General features: G+C 38.4%; 1 protein-coding gene across 1 annotated transcript; it reads left to right on the forward strand.

Moving 5' to 3' along the window:
- The first annotated feature begins 4,986 nt into the window (after positions 1 to 4,986).
- LOC121508876 (Na(+)/H(+) exchange regulatory cofactor NHE-RF2-like) lies at positions 4,987 to 18,380 on the forward strand. The gene is made up of 6 exons (XM_041786001.1): positions 4,987 to 5,193; positions 5,519 to 5,830; positions 15,071 to 15,262; positions 16,642 to 16,795; positions 16,881 to 17,101; positions 18,213 to 18,380. The coding sequence occupies exons 1-6, from the start codon at positions 4,987 to 4,989 to the stop codon at positions 18,378 to 18,380; spliced, it is 1,254 nt and encodes a 417-aa protein (XP_041641935.1).

The raw sequence follows: 18,380 nt of genomic DNA on the forward strand, positions 1-18,380 counted from the left end.
GGATGTGAAGATCATTTTTGCAAAATAGACAGATTTTGTCTGATATATTATTTAAAACAATAAAATACACTAAAACATAAATATTTGGTACCATTTAGACCTTCAATCACCCATAAATACTGTATAGGAACATAACGTTGACTTAAGATCAAACAAAATGAGCTCAGGGTGTCTGCGGGGTCTTAAAAAGTATCAAGCCTTAAATGGAAGACTATAAGGTCTTAAATTTTGTATTTTTTTAATTAAATTTTATAGCTTATTCATCTTAAGAAGTTGTAGGTGAGTTTTTCTGCTTTTGTTTTTATATTTAGATTTAATTATGCATGGGACTTTTGTGTAACTACTAGATATGACCTGAATTCTTCCCAACTCTTAGAGATAATATATTAAAATTACAACTCATATATTGTGAGATATGGGTGATTATCTTCAACAGTGAAGTGAACATTGACACATCAATCCTTTAAAATCAGCACTAACGATTCTAAGTATCCTGAAATTGTCAGTTTTACCTTTCTTTTGTTCTTAATACCTAATTATTTTTGTAGTTTTAGGCAGTGCTTGTAAATTAGATACTTCCAGTTTTTAGGATAGCCACCTTTAGGCCTCTTAATTAAAAACAAGACTAACAACACTAAATACACATTTATATGTAATAACAGCGACAGCCGCTGATTTCCTTTAAAACAAGCTTGTTATTATGTATATGCCAAAAAAACTTCAAATAAAAACATGATATTTGACCTAGTCCTTTTTAAAAGCCTGATTTTGCCACACATTTTGACAAATAAAGGCTGGTAGCATTTACAGGACACTGTTGAAATAGTTAAATTTAAAAAAAATGGTTCCAATATCTATCCAAAAAAGAAGGAGTACAGAAGAAACCAATATTTATGCTAGCTGTGCAGCAGGTTTGACTACTGATTTATGGTGCAAAATCCAATTAATTTTAATTTTATCTGTGTATTAGTACTCTGTTTTTTCCACATTTAAATGTTTTGTCAGATGTAAATTTATAGTGTTATTGTCATTCCTGTCTTTGCTGTGGACGCGTGTTGTTTGACAGTAATCAAAGGCATGCCCATTGACCCCTGTCCAGAATAAAGGCAGGGTTTATATCGGAAGCTGAAGAAAATAAAAGCCCAGGTTTTTAATCAAAGTGTTACAGCAGTGACTTTGTGGGTCATCTCTCCCCCTGTTCCATGGTTAGTTAACCAAGTTGAGCCACTGTTGGCATATTTGATATTACTGCATGCAGAGATGCAAAGAATTGGATAAAAAGATTTGTGATAAAATTCATAACATCATTGTAAAGTTATGGTGAACAGATAACAGGAAAACATCCTGAGGTTTAGTCAAGTTTATGCAGGATTTGATTTAAGACAACATTAAAGTGTCTCACAGCTTAAAATGTAGCACAACTTGAACACAAAGCACATGCAAAGTGATTGCTGAGCATATTAAATTTGCATTTTAAGATACTGTAAAACTTTAAATAAAATATCTCAGGCTTTGAATTTCGACAGTCCATGTGAAATTACCCTGCTTCTATTCGGAACAGACCTGACTCTAGACAGGCTTTTAATAATTTAGCAATTAATTACCAAACATGCGAAGAGCCACAGTAAAGATGGTAAAGGCTAAAAAAGAAAATATTATCCTGCTGAATAGGGGTGCTGTGTTGATGCAAACCTATCAGAATATCTATAATTAATAAATTAGGCAGTATCACACAAGAGGGAGTGACATTGTTCCTAATATCAGCACTGCTTGGATTTGGTCACAGGCACTTAGAAAATCACAGCAGTGATGGAATCTAAAATAACATCTCAACTTTGAGAGTGATAATGCTTTCATACAACTGTCTACAAGCAGCAAATAGTAAAAAGTGAAAATGAGCATTTATAAACTCCACCAACTTAACTAGCTCCACAGTTGGACTGAGACAAGGCTGCTGACGAGCAACTGAAATATTCCACTGCACTCATCCAAGGTTACTTCAGAACAGCTACTTTGTGGTATGAAAAGTTTCATGTATATTAGAATAATGAATTTGTCTTGAAAGCAGTGCAATTAGAGTTTGTTCTGTGATTCTGAGGTATGAAACTGATTAAAGAAAAACATTGTCAGCTGTAAATTAAAAGCTCCAGGCAAAGTGAGAGTGATACATGCTGTGGGAAGTTCCAGTGGTGCTGATATCGTCGTTGTAATGCCTCTGAACCAGACAAATTGCTTGGTCAGAACTATCTTGGACATTTCTTTTGAGAGCTTGAATAAAGATTTGTTATTATAACTTCAACACTTTATTCTTCATCACAAAACCAGCTCAACAGTAAATGCATAACAGCTTCCAACTGAGACCTGCCTTTGTCTTCAACTGCACAGCAACATCAGGGTTATACATAGGACAGAGCTTTTATAGGCTTTTATTTGAGGTTTTATGGTAACATCAGTCATTATGCACATTATCAGTTTAGTGCCACTGCTTCTTTACTCCAAAATATTTAATCAGGAAAATATATAGCATGTAAAATTAAAACAATAACAGCAGCATTTCACAAGGTGTGCCTCAGGACACCCTTCTATTGGCAGCTAGCCAACATGAACCGAGCCAGCGTTAATATTATTACAGTGACTCTCGTGCTGCTGCAGCTCACACCCTGTTTATCTTGTTGGCTTTGATACAGTTTAAGTATACACTGGTTTGTATGAAGATAGGAATAAAATACAGGTCTGATCAGAGCTGCCTATTCAGTGACTCATAAACTGAATAACCAAATTTCTGAGATCACTGTCACAGTCAAAACAGCTGAGTCGTCACAATAAGGCCAGCTTTAGTTTTACTTCTAGAGTTTTTGTGGGTTGAATCCTAAAAAGAGAAAATTGTTAGACCTACTTAAAACTTCAGCTGGTTACAATTAGGGTTTAGAGGGTTAAATGTTTTAATGGGGATTAATCTTAGAATCACAGGAGTTAATTGTAATTAATCTCCATTTTGTTCCATTTTTAAACTCCTCAAATGAAACGTTATCTTGATGAAAGATACCAATATGTACAATTAAAAAATGTAAAATAAAATTTATTGAAGGTCACTTGTGGGGTTCCTCAAGGCTCTGTGTTAGGCCCCAGATTATTCATACTGTATATCAGTGATATTTGTAATGTTTCAAAATTGTTGAAATGTGTTTTATGACACGACCCTACACTGCTCTGCTAAAGACCGTGAACAGCTTCTGACCACAGCAGGAAATTAATTAAAAATTTTGAAAAATTGGTTTGACATTAATTAGCTATCGCTAAATTTAATAACAACAGTAAATTGTTTGTTACTAACTATAGCATGTTTTTAAAGCTGTCCACTGTCCAAGTTTTCTTTTTTTCAGTGTACACTGGGGCAGGCCTGCCCGCTGAAATGTCTGGGCCCCTGAAAAACCCAGAGAATGGGCCCTCCCTGTTGTTGTTTATTTATAGTGTCAATGCATGTCTGTTAGATCAGTAGCATTGGTGCTAGCGTCCTGGATAACAGTTACCTAATTTTGGAGCTAAAAGTGTGTCAATCAATTAATGGGTCTAATTTTGAGATTCTGTATTGATGCCACTTTTTTTTACACCTTTTCACCACTTTTTCCAATCATTTTTGGAAAATGTTAGCACATTTTTGCCCAATTTTTCCACCTTTAATCTATTTCACCACCCTTTCACCAATTTTTCCACTTTTAACCAATTTTCATCACTTTTTCTACTTTTAACACCGTTTAGCCTGTTTTTCTATTCATAACCTTCCTGCTACATGTTGGCCACACTGACCTCTTGTGGCACTTTTTTGCCTTTTTTAACCCAGTTTTGCCACTTATTTGCCTCTCTTAACCAATTTTTGCCACTTTGAATCTTTTCTTGCCACATTTCTTAGTCCATTTTGCAACTTTTAATCATTTTCTGCCACACTTCTGCCACTTTTGACCTCTTTTTTTGCTACTTTCTGGGGCAATTTCTTATCCATTTGGCCACTTCTTGCAACCTACAACCACTATTATGTAGTCATATTAAGTCTCTTCTACAGTATTTTCCTTTGTATTCATTTTGTTCCTCTGATAAGAGTGATTATTATTCAGGTTTATGTTCAACTTTATAATGGACCGTGATTTTGCTGACCTCCATGGGCTCCTCATTTGCTGGGCCCTATAGAAAGCTCTCCTCTTTATCCTCTCTTATGAGCAGCCTTATACTGGAGTGAGACAATGCATTCCTGTTATTCTTTTTCTTATTTCTAAAATGCATTTCAATTCCGCTTGTCTTTCCTGATCTGATTATAAAAGCATATCCTCTGAGCTGATAACCCTGAATGCTCCGCATCTTACAGGTTACTGGTCAGGTTCATCAGCAAACACAGACGGCACGCTCCGCTCTCTAGTGGAGCCGTAACAGAAAAAAAAAATGTATGTGTCATTCAGCCAAACACAGAACAGCCTCACTGTTGTGTGCAGGTTTGCAGCCAGCGCAGCGCTGCTGTCGTCAGGTGTGCGCTGGGGGACGTGGTGGCATCTGTTGTTGACGCCTCCTCAGTCTCGCGCGGGGTCGGATAGGAGGACACGCTCCCAGCTGGAAACAAGTATTAAGTGTTACGTTCGTGGAACAGCCCTCTAATCTCTGATCTCTTGGATTACTTGTCTGATGGACGTGACTTGGCGTCATCTGTAGTTTTTGGTCACTATTTTACGCAGTCATTTTTACGCGCTCTTAATTACGCCTCGGCACCCATATGATGGATTAAAAACCCATTAGTTGCAGCTTTTTTTAAACTTGTGCACTCTGAACAATTGTGGATTATTAATGGATTCTAATCATGCTAAATAATGGTGATCTTTTGGTCAGTCGGGCGCACAGTGGTACGTTGGATTAAGAGCCAGGGACTTTTTACAGCTCTTGGACGAAGCACCTGTTTATTCTCCTGAGACACGTTGACCTGTTTAACCACAACAGGCTGGAATGGAGAGCGAGCTGAGACCCAGGCTCTGTTTTCTGACCAAAGGGGAACGCGGCTATGGCTTTCACCTGCACGGTGAGCGGAACAGGGGCGGGCAGTACATCCGTAAAGTGGAGCCTGGCTCCTCGGCTGAAATGGCTGGGCTGCGACCAGGAGACCGAGTGGTGGAGGTGAACGGGGAGAATGTGGAAAACGAAACCCATCACCAAGTGAGTAATGTCTTCATAAATTCACGTAATGAAAATCACAGACAAGTGCTTGCATGTTAGCTCACACACAGGGGAGGCTCATAAACTCAGAGGTACAAACAATGACTTCTATACCTGTTCGACCACTTTTGCTTTGCCTGAGGAGAAGGAGGAGGGGGGCTAAATGGGTTAATGTGATCCATGTGAAATGGGAATCACTGGGTGTCTTTGTTGCTTAAATTGTGTTAGGTGCAGTCCAGGATGACCAACAAGCCCAAAAGGACACAACACTAATCATGTTAGTTGGCCTTAAGATCCCCTCTGTGCTCCTCTCTCCTCCCTGCAGGTGGTGAGCAGAATCCGTGAGGTGGCCCATCGCACCAGGCTGCTGGTGGTGGACAAAGACACAGATGATTACCTCTACAGCCATGGCCTGGCCTGCACTGAGGACCTGGCTATTGAAATGGGAACCCTGTCTCCGCGGCCCTCGCCTGGGCCCACTCCCTCTACCTCTCCTCTACCCAGAGAGAATACATGCTTGTCTCCCAAAACCCGACACACACAGTCATTTCACCCTCTTGCTGCAAACTTGACCACAAACACAATCCAACAAGGCAGAGTCACAAGATTGTCAGTGACATCAGCGACAGACACAGAGGTAAGAAAGGACATCAACACAACAGACACTAGTTTTCATGAGCCCATGGCTGCCAAAGCAGCAAAGTTAATAGATTTTACTCACAATCATTGGGAAGAGGGTCCCAGTTTTAGGTCAGCAGGACTGACATTGAGCCAGAGTGCAACTATGTGATATTGAGGACATGGTCTGTCTAATCTGGACTTGAGAATTTGGGTTATCTTTGTGCAGGATACAGTCCAGAAGCAGTGCTTAAGGAAGAGTCTGGTGACCTCAGTGAACTAGGAATGAAAAACTTCAAACAGGTTTTAGGAATCACAGCATAAACTGCAAGTTCATGGAGGTGGAGAAACAAACATAAAGAAAAACATGCCTGAAGCCAGCAAAAAAAAAAGGGTGAAAAAACAAAACAGTTTTCAGCCGGTTATGAATTAGACTGAAGGAAATATGGATGCCTCTTTATGAGAGACAAGAGTAATAAAGACCACCAGAGAAAAAGACTGGTTGTATCAAGGCAGTGATTTTTAATGTCTTTAAATGCTGCTGAGGGGTATTGTCTGATAAAATGATTGGACTGGCCAGATTCCTTGTCTGGTATTGGGCAGATCCTTCTTGCAAAGCTTCAAGCTGAAATGATTCTTGTCTAAGAACGTATAGACCAGTCAGCATCAAATGAGGAGAACAAGGAGGTAGTTACGCCCGGTTTAGTTTTCCTGTAAACAATGGGTGCCAGGGAGTGATTTGCTTGGATGCAGCTACAGTAGCAGATTTTTTTTTTAATTGGACATTTCTTTATTACAAGATGGGCAAAGAATTGCACTAAAAACTTTTCTTGGTGGAAAAGATGTTTCTGCTTTTCTCCCGATTGGTCTTGGCACAAGTTTGCAGTAGCTAAGGGTGTAGCTAAGTTGCACTGCAAGCCTGTAAACAATGGGTGCCATGAGAGTGATTAGCTAGGATTTAGCTACAGCTGTAGTCTTCACAAAAGTGGACCATTTTTACATTTTTCATTTCTTTATGTTAAAAAAAGTGCAAAGAACCACACTTAAAGCTTTTCTTGGTGGAAGGGATGTTTTTACTCTTCTCCTGATCAATTTCAGTGTGAATCTGTTTCACCAACTGGCTCCACTTGTGGTTAGCAATGATAGCGCCTGCTGTGTCAGGCTGACTCTACAGAGCTGTGCATGCCCACTGTGTTTTATGTTTTGTCACTCTGATTGGCTTGTAATAAATGAGACAGAACATTTGTCTAATCACCCTTTGAGATTTTTTTCAAAGATTCTGCCCTTCTCAAATGACCCACATCTGGGTACTTTGCCACTTTCTGGGCAATAACGTCCCATCAAAATGAATGGAGATAAATGGGAAATTTTAGGTCATTTGCAATTCAAAAGCTTAAAATATAAACAATGTCCACATTTAAGGCCATTGAGAGTCCAAACCCAATAGCTGGTGGGTTATGCATTGAAAATATGACTTTTGAGAGTAATGACTGGCATCTTAAAGTCCCTGGGAAGTGATTAAAAAAATCTTTATTTTAGGTTTGTTGTATGACAGGCCACTGTGTTATGAACCACCAGTACAAATTTCAGTCATGAAAAAAATCTCCAAGTTCCTTAAGTGAAGCTTCAAAATCATGCAAAATAAGGCAGTAATATCTGCTCTAAGGTGGTGTGGGTGTGTCCGCTGAATGAGCTGTCGTCACAGCCACTCACGAGAAATACAATCCTCCCAAAGTTTTTTTAATACATCTGATCAGAGTGCAGCTGCCTGAGCAGAGACACAGACATTGGGGATTAAATTTACTGTTTTCTGGCACAAATCTCTCTGTCATGATGCTTTCAATGACCTGTAGGCCATTGTGGCTGATAGATTTGCAGACTTTACCTCACAATGAACAAAAACACAGCATGAAGCAGGATGTTAACTTTCAATGAAGGCAACGGCCAACAATAGACTGTTTTGAGATGCTCAGTGATTTTATATCGTTGTAGTGTTAGGGGGGCGGGGTGATTCCCCATCAAGACTGGTGATGTCATGTGCTCATATATTTGCTCTGCTCAAATTAAACCAAGCCAGGAAAGAGGTGAACAACTCTCTAATGGTCTAAATCAGTGATCCTCAACCCACGGTTCTTGAGCCGCATATGGCACTTTCGAAACCAGTTGCAGCTCTTCTAAGGCTTTCTTAGGAAAAAATAATCTCCTAAAAACCCTTTGTGAAGGTAAACACTGTCATCAGTAAAGATTCATTGTAAGTCACACCAATAAATCTGTTACCTACACAATGAAGACGGGCTTTAACTAGCAAATTTAAATGAAAACTTTAACTTTTTCAAATCTGTATATTATTACCGTCGGGTGCACTTGATCGAGGAGAGTGCGTAACAGAAGAGATCAGAGGAAGTCTGCCGGTGTTGGGTCTCTTCAGTAAGTTCATTCATTGAGGTGTGCTGTCTTGTGTTCAAACTAAAGCTTCTTATGCCCTCGTTACCTCCGCCAAGGAGGTTATGTGATCGGCAGGGTTTGTTAGTTAGTTAGTTTGTTAGTTAGTTTATTTGTTAGCAACATAACTCAAAAAGTTATAGATGGATTTTGATGAAATTTTCAGGAAATGTCAGAAATGGCATTAGGATGAACTGATCAGATTTTGGGAGTGATCCGGATCACCGTCTGGATCCAGGAATTTTTTTCAAAGGAGTCTTCACTATTGGGAGATAGGGCTAATGGCAGATGTCTGCACTCTCTGAGTGCTTTTCTAGTTTTAACTTTTTCTTTCAGTCACTTCCTGCTGATGCTCTCTCACACCCGTATTTTATGATTGTGCCTATATCCATCATCATCAGTGAGCCCAACACACACGAATCACATGTTGAGATCATGCAATATCTAGTGAAACTTGTCCAAACGTGGGTGTTTTATGTGATCTTTAACTTACTAATGATAATAAATATTGTCAAAAGAACAGAAATATTGAACTAAAGCTACAAAATGAGGCAGGGTGGAATGATGTGTCTGGAGAGCTGCAGTGAGGCAGGGCTGGTTTTGTTATTTGGTGTGCCAGGGCAAAGACCAATATGAGCCAACCACCAAAAGTTCCTCATGGTAGCTTTAAGATCAACCATATTTTCATCATTATAATGCTGCTTAAAGGTACAGTGTGTAAAATGTGGAATATTACCGACACCCAACAGTCAGATCCCAAATTGCTTTGTCAAGTTTGTTTGGCCAAAGATGAAATATTACACACTGTACCTTTAAATTGTATTGCCGTAAACACAGAACAGTTCCTTCTTTTCTGTCGCAGTTTGGCCTTAAAGTCCATTATTGACAAATCAAGATTAAAGTCTCTCTCCTGGTGCTGCAAAGTGATAAGTGAATAACTGAATAATCTGGGAATTAGAAGAATGTAATTACAGCAGGTTTAGATTATCTCTCACCTCCTGACCTCCACAATATAAAGAAGCTTTTACTGTCGTCCTGTTAACATCTCCCTGTCATTTAACCACCAGCTTTGATTAAATCTAGACCCATTGTTCCCTCTGTTCACAGGACACTGTAGTCTGTCAGTGGTGTGAATATTTAAAGTGAACACTGTATTTAAAAAGTGCAGCCTCTTTGTGCATAATGAGAGTTAACACCCTGTTCATACCGGTTATCACACTTAGCTACAGATATAAATGACCAAACCCCTCTCTGGTTAAAATTCATCCTTCATCACTTCACTTTGCTGAAGCGTCATACTAACTCATGGCTAACAGACAGATTTATCAGTCATTATACAGCAGTTGGCAAACTGTAATTTGCTGTTGAGAAAGCAGGCTTTAGTTTCTGATGTAAGGAAGCCGAGGCAGGATCAGATTGTAAGATAGCAATGATGCACAAACGCTTTGCATAGGTATTGTTATCTCTTTGTGTGGTTTATTTTGGGCACACAATCCCACATTATCCTACTGTGGGATCTCACCAGCCTTTGACCGTGCAGCTTTAAAAGAGGATCAAGTATAGTGAGAAAAACACTTCTGTTATTGAAGCTTTGTTAAAGTACACAAAAGACACAGACTTGTTTGGATTTTTAAGCCAGTCAATATGACATGACAAGAAGGAGATACAAAATTTCCATGAGTGCCAGTGAGACATCTCCGTGACCTGTTAATGTCAGCCGTGCTGCAGAAACAAGCAGGAAGTTTCTGTCACAGACTGAGCTCAGTGTTTGGGCTCCAAACATGTTGAAGTACCATATGTTTATCTGCAGGCAGGGTAAATACAGGCTGCCCCTTGGCTGGCTGTCACAGCTCCCTCTCACAGTTTTGGTTACAGGTTCAGATCAAACAGTATTATAATGCAATGACAGCAGCTGTACCTGTATGTATGATCTCTAACGTCACAGCACGGGATGAACAGATGCATTGGTTTAACACTTGTGTCAGCCAGTATTGGCCCTGTTTGCAGAAATCAGACATCATTAATAATGAAGCCAAAAGTTTAGCATAGATTTATCTATATTCAATCAATTTAATGCTGACATCTCCCACATCTAACTGCTGAATCAATGGAGAGATTTTTTACTGCATAAAATGAGTTACATGTTGGAACAACAACTGGTTTCACAAATCAATTCAATAATCATTCCAACAATACAGCTCATCAACATGGCTCGCATCCTGAATTATAAATTGAGGTTGATGTTAAAACAAAATTATACTGAGTAATATGAAAAAAATATAACAACAAATATTAGTAAAATATTTTTATTTTTAAAAATACATAACAAACAGCTTTTTGAAAAAAAAACAAGTGAGCTTAATTTTTGAAAAATTAAATAAAACATTTAGTTTAGTCTCTTTCCTTTAGTGAATTCATTTTCAATGAATGTCATTCATTTCATTCTTTCTCCTGCTCAAATAAACCTCTTGTTTAATTAGAGAAATGAACTTCAGATCACACTCTTAGGATTTTAAATCTCAGCTGGAAATGTGGCAAGCTAACCTTGCTAAGCAGATGGATTTCCCAGACTCTGTAGCTGTTTCTTAAAGTCCAGGATCCTTCCTCTGTAGGTCAGGTCCCTTTGGAGGTGAGGCCAGAGTCCTTTCTTGTAATTCTTTAACACACATTTGGAAATAGCGAGTGTGCGTGATTATGTCACAGGGAGGGTTGACAACGAGGATCCTTCCTTGGCTTTGAGAAACAGCATAATTCACCATAACACTTTAAACCTGCCTCAGTTTGTCCTCTTTGTCTTGTTTTAGGTTGATCGAAAGTTAGTTTATTTTTCAATATGTCAGGGATGGGCTTCAGTAACAATACAGGTGTGTCATTTAGACTTTATCTAGTGTTTTACAAAGTCTTTGGTAAAGAGATGTAAAATGATGTGATATTTTTTGATATCAGACTTAATCTGTCACAATTATTTTCTCAGAATGTAACACAGTAAGTATTTCTGTAATATAGGTTACTTCTGAAAATAATGTTACCTACCAACACTAATTATTCTCAGTTTAAGCCTGCTTGTTCAGTTGAATGGCATCAAAGACAATTTTTAGGGGCTTGTAAACATACAAAAACAAAAACACAAATGTTTTTGTGAATACATAAAGTGACTATTTTTTCCCCTTCTCATGTGTGATGTGACATTCACTTTGCAGTAAATGTAAACAGTGACACATTTTCATCGTGACATAATGTTATTTTGTCAGCAGGCATCCATAAACAGTCATCTTATGTAACGCCAGTTTTTGGCCATTATCACAGACATGCAACAGTCAGGTTCAGTCACACTAACTCTACGTGGAAAGATTATTTTAAAATTACTCAGCTGATGACCTGAACAGTGGGAACCCCCCCCCCCCCACACACACACACACACACACCTCCATGGTGAACACATTTATTTCTGAGTAGCTTTGAAAATCATTTTTTAAAATTCTGAGAAAAGTGGATGTTTTCCAGGTCAGTGTAGAGTAAAGCCTGTGAGCATCAATTAATTTGGGCTGACATGATAAATTTAGCAAACAGGCCAGTAAGATTAGAGGAAAGGAAAACTAACAGGAAACATGGTCACCTGTCACCATGAAGATCTGCCAGGGTGTTCTGTTCCATTACGATGGCTCACCTAGTGTACACTGGCATAAAGTGTGCGCATTTGTCACACGTACATGTTTCAGATCATCAAACAAATGTTAATAGTGAGTAAATACAAAATACAGTTTTTAAATAAGGATTTTATTTATTAAGGAGGAAAAAAACATACCTGGCCTTATGTGAAAAAAATATTTGCCACCTAAACCTAGTAACTGGTTGTGCCACCCTGGGTGGCAACAACTGCAAGTGTTTGCAATGAGTCTTTCACATTGCTGTAGAGGAATTTGGGCCCACTCTTATTTGCAGAATTGTTTTAATTTAGCCAAAACAGAGGGTTTTTAAGCACCAACGGTCTTTTTAATGTAATGCCACAGCCAGAGGCAGATTTTACTTGGGGCCTTAGGCAAACAAAGGCACGGGCACTCCACATCCATTGTTCTCCTCCTTTTTAAATTCTTATTTATCAAAGAAAGTTCTACCTGTAACTTCATGCAAAACCAACCAAAAATGACAGCTTTAATATAACATGACCCAGTTAACATTATATTTTGCGCTTTCAATGAGTGTGTTAACCCCTTAAAACTTTTAATGGTGTTTCAGATCATTGTCCTGCTGCATAACCCAAGTATGCCTGAGCTTGAGGTCACAAACTGATGTCCAGACGTTCTCCTTCAGGATTTACTGGTAGAGAGCTGAATTTATGGTTCCATCATTTCCACACTGTTAGATTTATGAATTTATTTTAAGGGCTTTCTTGATTCGACATGTCTGGCAGTAATCAGGCCTGGGTGTGGCAGGTGAAACTGAACTCAGTTTTCCCAAAAAATATGCTAGGTAGGTTTGGATGTTTTTTTTCCCTAATAAAATGAAATCCTCATTTAAAAACTGTATTTTGTATTTATTTGGGTTATCTTTGTTGAATATTGAAATTAATTTGATTATCTGAAATATTAAGTGTGACAATGAGCAAAAATAAGAAATAAGGAAGGGTGTAAATGCTTTTCACAGCACTGTATATTATTGTTCTCATATGCTTTTAGCGTACTTTATAGTAAATGTGTGTGAAATGACTCTATGGCTCCTGGAGCAGAAAGAGAAATACATGAGAGAGCCTGAGGTCAGCATGCAAAGGGGCAGTCAGAGCAGGACCATGAGACCTTTACTACCCTAGGCTTCCGTCAGGGCTGGTATTAGTGAGTGGTCCAGGCAGAGCACACATGCAACCACACAGACTGAGTGTACTTAGTAGTAAATGCACAGGTCTGGACGGAGGGCTGCTCATGCAAGGTGTCAACTCTTGTCAGTGGTCATTAGGCTTTTAATCTTAATGTCTCTCTGCCAGATCCACTTAGCCCCTTCGGCTCAGCTCTGAGACTTCTGGCTCATCCTGGCAGACACTTTCTCTGACATAGATTATCATAAAGACACCAATATATAGAACTAACCAGATTATAAGCAGCATATTTGCAACATTTCCATGTGAAATTTAAAAAAAAAACTAGAAAAGCACTCAGAGATTGAGACTTACACCATTAGCCTTATCTCCCAATAGTGAAGAAACCTTTGAAATTCATGGATCTAGACGGTGATCCGGATCACTCCCAAAATCTAATCAGTTCTACCTTATGCCATTTCTGACATTTCCTGAAAATTCCATCAAAATCTGTCCATGACTTTATGAGTTATGTTGCTAACAAACTAACAAACAAACCCTGCCAAACACATAACCTCCTTGGCGGGGGGTAAAAACTACATGTGAAATAAGTCCAATGAAAACACTCACAGACAGCTTAGTTGAAAAGTCAAAAGTCATCTGTACCGTGTGTTATCAACTATTTACCTGTACATTACTCCCTTATTTCCTTTTTAATTCATACCAAGTTCCTTTCCCTGGTTCCCTTAGTAAATTATGAAGTACATTTGGTTTACAAAACCATAATGAAATGTTCCATTGACAGCCAAAACAGTTTTCTAATGTGTCTCTCTGCATAAAAGCTGGATAGAGGTGATGTCTTTGTATGGTCACCCTGAAATTATCATTCAAACCCAACCTTGATCAGCGCCAAGGAGCGGCACATTGATATGTTATGATCTGAGGCCGAAACTCAATCAGGGATGGGCAACTTTGGTTACCGGGGACAACATTTTTTCGCTAATGCCATAGGGCCAAAATTGTTACAGATTCCTGGATATTCTCAATTTAAACCCTTTGATAGCTAGTAATTTAATGAAAGGACGAATATGTTGCTTTCAGGTCATTTATTATACCAACATTCATGTTTTTGAAATCAGGTACAGATAGATTTAAGCATTTTAATGAGAAACACATAATTAAATTGATTTCAAGCTGCTTTTTGAATGCAGTGAATGAGATACATGTTTTTTTTTACTTGCATATTATTTTTTTTTTTACAAGAGCATTTATTAATTCATTTTAAAAAGTTTTCAAGAGACACTTGCAGCCAATAAAATCTACTTAAAAGATAAGGAATAACTAAATAAAACACCTATAAAGAAATGCCTAACATAAAGACAAATAAAATAATTAAAATAAAATAAAATAAATAAGGATAAAAATGAAATAGAAATAGAAAATAAATTAGGAAGTACCATAATTTCTATTTTTAAACAACTAAATAAAGTCAAAATAAATAATATAAACATGATTTAAAATAAATTAAAATGAAATTAAAATACAAAAATACAATTAAATAATTCAAAAATGATAAAATAATTAAAAACAAGTTTCAAATATTTCTAATCAATTTAAATGTAAATAAAAAACTGAACATATACCAGTAATGAAAGACTACAAGAAAAAGGTTTTGTATTGGCAGATTTGCCCATTTTATTTCTTAAAGTTTATGATTAATTAGCATTTGAAATTGACTTGGAGGGCCATATTTAATAAAGTGGAGGGGTGCATGTGGTGCCTGGGCCACCAGTTGTCCATCCCTGATCTAGATCACAAGTGTGGCCATTTAGTCAACACTTACCTCAATATTATCCTCACAAAGATATTATTTATTACATGTCCTTTGTTATTAAGTGAGAAAGCTCTCACAGCTGTTTCTTATAAATTGGTATTTAAATGTATGCACTCGTGTTACGGATTACTTCATTCTCTTGTTTCTATTAGTTCTCACCCTAGATGTTGCTGTTGTCTTATGTCCCGTCATAGCTGCAGGTACATCCCTCACCAAAGCGGACTGTTGAGCTCCTGCCCCGTCTGTGTCATTTGGTGAAGGCGGAGCACGGCTACGGCTTCAACCTCCACAGCGATAAGACGAGGCGAGGACAGTTTGTGCGTTCAGTGGACCCTGGCTCAGCTGCTGAGAGTGCAGACATCAGGCCTGGAGACAGACTAGTAGAGGTATATCCAAAGCACACACACCAAACCATACATAAAAAATGTTGGGTGACCCCTGACTATCCTTTAAGGAATACATACGTATATGTAGGGTTGATTTAAAGTCCTTTAACGATGTCATTTATGAAAAGATTGATTTGAAAAACAATGCAACCACTCCATACATTTATCAGGTCTGTGCTCTGATTTCACTGTGATTGGATTAGAGGAGATTAGCTGGAATCAGGCTTTGAGTGGGTGGAAGAGGAAGGTGTTTGAATGGAAAAAGGAAGAAAAGACACCGTGGTTAGCTTGAATGAAGGTTCTTGTCATGCACATGTATAAAGGCATCATTCATGTGTCTTAGGCTTACAGTTTGCTTCCATTTTTGTTTGCTTATACAGAGCAAGAAAATGGGTGAGGAGGAAAGTTATGTACAGCCACAGAGATTAGAATTTTCCATTGTTATGATGGATTACTGACAATTCTGTAATCTGAAATGATATTTTTGGACAGTTACAATCTGACATGGGAATAGGGGACATGGGATAGATCCTTTGCAAAACACTTGAAATTCAGCCCAGGTTTCTCCCATTTCACCTGGATCTTTGCTGAGATGTTTCTACACATTGATTGGAGTCCACCTGTGGTAAATTAAATTGACTTGACATGATTTGGAAAGGCACACACCCGTCTAGAGAAGGCTAATGCATATCAGAGCAAAAACAAAGCCATGAGGTCAAAGAAACTGCCAGCAGAACTCAGAGACAGGATTGCTGCGAGGCTACAAAATGGCTACAAAAATTCTGTTGCACTGAAGGTTCTCAAGAGCACATTGGCCTCCATCATTCCCAAAGGGAAGAAGTTTGGCACAACCATGACTCTTCCAAGAGCTGGTCGCCCAGTAAAACAGAACAATCGGGGGAGAAGGGTCTTAAAAGGTCCGATGGTCACACTGACTGAGTCCCAGAGTCCCTGTGTGGAGATGGGACTAAGTTCCAGAAAGACAAACATCACTGCCGAGGGCTGGAGTTTGCAGAATTCCACTTGAAAGTCCTCTTGGCTTTCAATAACAACACAAATTCTGAGTTAATTGCCATCAATAGTTTGACAGCCCTAACAAACACAAATGAAATAGCTCTCACTTGTTAATGTTTATTTCAGAATAACACAAACTCTAGAGAAAAAGTGAAAAATGTAAAAAGACAAAAGGAAAATACTCTTAGATCTTACATCCTACTGATATTTTTCTCTTTATTTGAGACACTGTTTATGTCCTGTTTATGTTGTGGCTACTTCTAACCTTTGCATAGTCTTCTGTCTTGACGCTTTTAAATATTGTCTCAACATTTTTACCACATTCTCACGTCTGTTTCTCTTCCGTCTCTTTCCCACTGTATCAGGTGAACGGAGTGAACATAGAGGGCCTGAGGCACTCGGAGGTGGTGGCACTCATAAGAGCAGGAGAGGGACAAGTGTGCCTCCTAGTGGTTGATCCAGAGACGGATGTGCTCTTCCACAGACTGGGAATCACACCCACCTCCAGACATGAAAGAGGTCACATTTTAAACTTCACACATGCAAAGAACAAACCTCTCTGCTTTGGAGAAAGTCAACTGTGTTTCTCTTCTTTCTCTTACAGAGGTTTATGTGGATGAATCAGCCCCAGAAAGCATGGGACCCACGCCGTCTCCGACCACCGAGCTCCCCTCCACAGACCCACCAACCATTAACGTGACACTGACAGAACCTCAAATCACAAACTTGTCTCCAAAACCCCGAACCAATGGGAGCTCTGCATCTCAGTCCTCGAGAAGTTCCACCACCCAGTCGGAGATCAGCAGCTCGGACATGAGCATCCAGGTGAAAGAGGAGACATGACAGAAATGAAGTTAGAGAAGCTGTAGTCATGCTCAGCTTCTCAAAACTTGATAATTGTTACTCCCTTCCCTCTGACATGAACAGAATCACTCCTGCGCCTCTGACTCACTCTAACTTAACAGATGGCATCACATACGTTTATACCTCTGTTAGCTCTTCTCCCTGCTAAATTTCATTTCCAATTCTTCCTCATCATTGGCATCCTTCAGAACATTTTGAAAAACCTATTTATTGAGACTTTTTCCTTGTTATGTCATCACATTTCAACTATAACACTAGAACTGTTTTTAGACTTTATTCTCAACATTTGAACTTTGTTCTTGGTATTTTAACTTTTTCCTTGACGTTTCAACTATAATCTTCATTCTGACTTAATTTTTCAAATGTAGACACTAATCTTGACATTTTGACTTTATATTTGACATTGAACCTTTTTTTAATCTTTTCAACTTTATTTTCAAAGTGCACAGCATTATTTTTTTCCTAACCAGTGGCCCTAATCCTCTTCTGTATTAAATAAATACTACCAAATATGCCTGTGCATATATAATAGGATTCTATATTTACCGTATACAGTATTTGTGCACACCCTGGTCTAATGCATCAGTTAGGACATTACACGTTGCAACGACATGGGAAAATAAAGAAAAATAGCTGAACTAGAGATAACCCAGAGAAATATAAAAAACAGGTCAGTTACACCACCTGATTGCTGCAAGAAAATCATGGTTGCTTCCTGATCGGGTTAAAGCTTGAGTTAAGGCTGCCCACTTGTGATCTGATTCCAGAAGGAGGACAAAATATCAAAAGTGAAATATTTTTTATTGTCTTTTGATGTTTTATTTTAGTTTTTTTGTTACTCCATTTGCTTGTATTCCCCTTATTTCTTTTATTTCCTTTCACTGCTTTTTAGTGCAATACTCTTCACTCTGTCACCTCTCTGTTTTGTTTTAGAGCCTTCGGCTCTTGATGTCTTTAATTAATATATTTTACCCATATTATTATTATTAAATACTATTTTTACTATTATTATTATGATTGTAAAAGATCATAATTTTTATCTATAAACATATTTATGCTTTAATGTGTTTAGGTCCCTGATGAGGATGACAGGCGTGTTTCAGATCCTTTCATGGACAGCGGCCTGCGTTTGAGTCCCACAGCAGCTGAGGCAAAACAAAAGGTCCTTGCTAGCCGCAACAAAAAAAGAGCACCTGCCATGGACTGGAACAAAAGACAAGAGATCTTCAGTAACTTCTGA

The sequence above is a fragment of the Cheilinus undulatus genome, linkage group 4 (assembly GCF_018320785.1).
Source record: "Cheilinus undulatus linkage group 4, ASM1832078v1, whole genome shotgun sequence".
NCBI classification, from domain to species: Eukaryota; Metazoa; Chordata; class Actinopteri; order Labriformes; family Labridae; genus Cheilinus; species Cheilinus undulatus.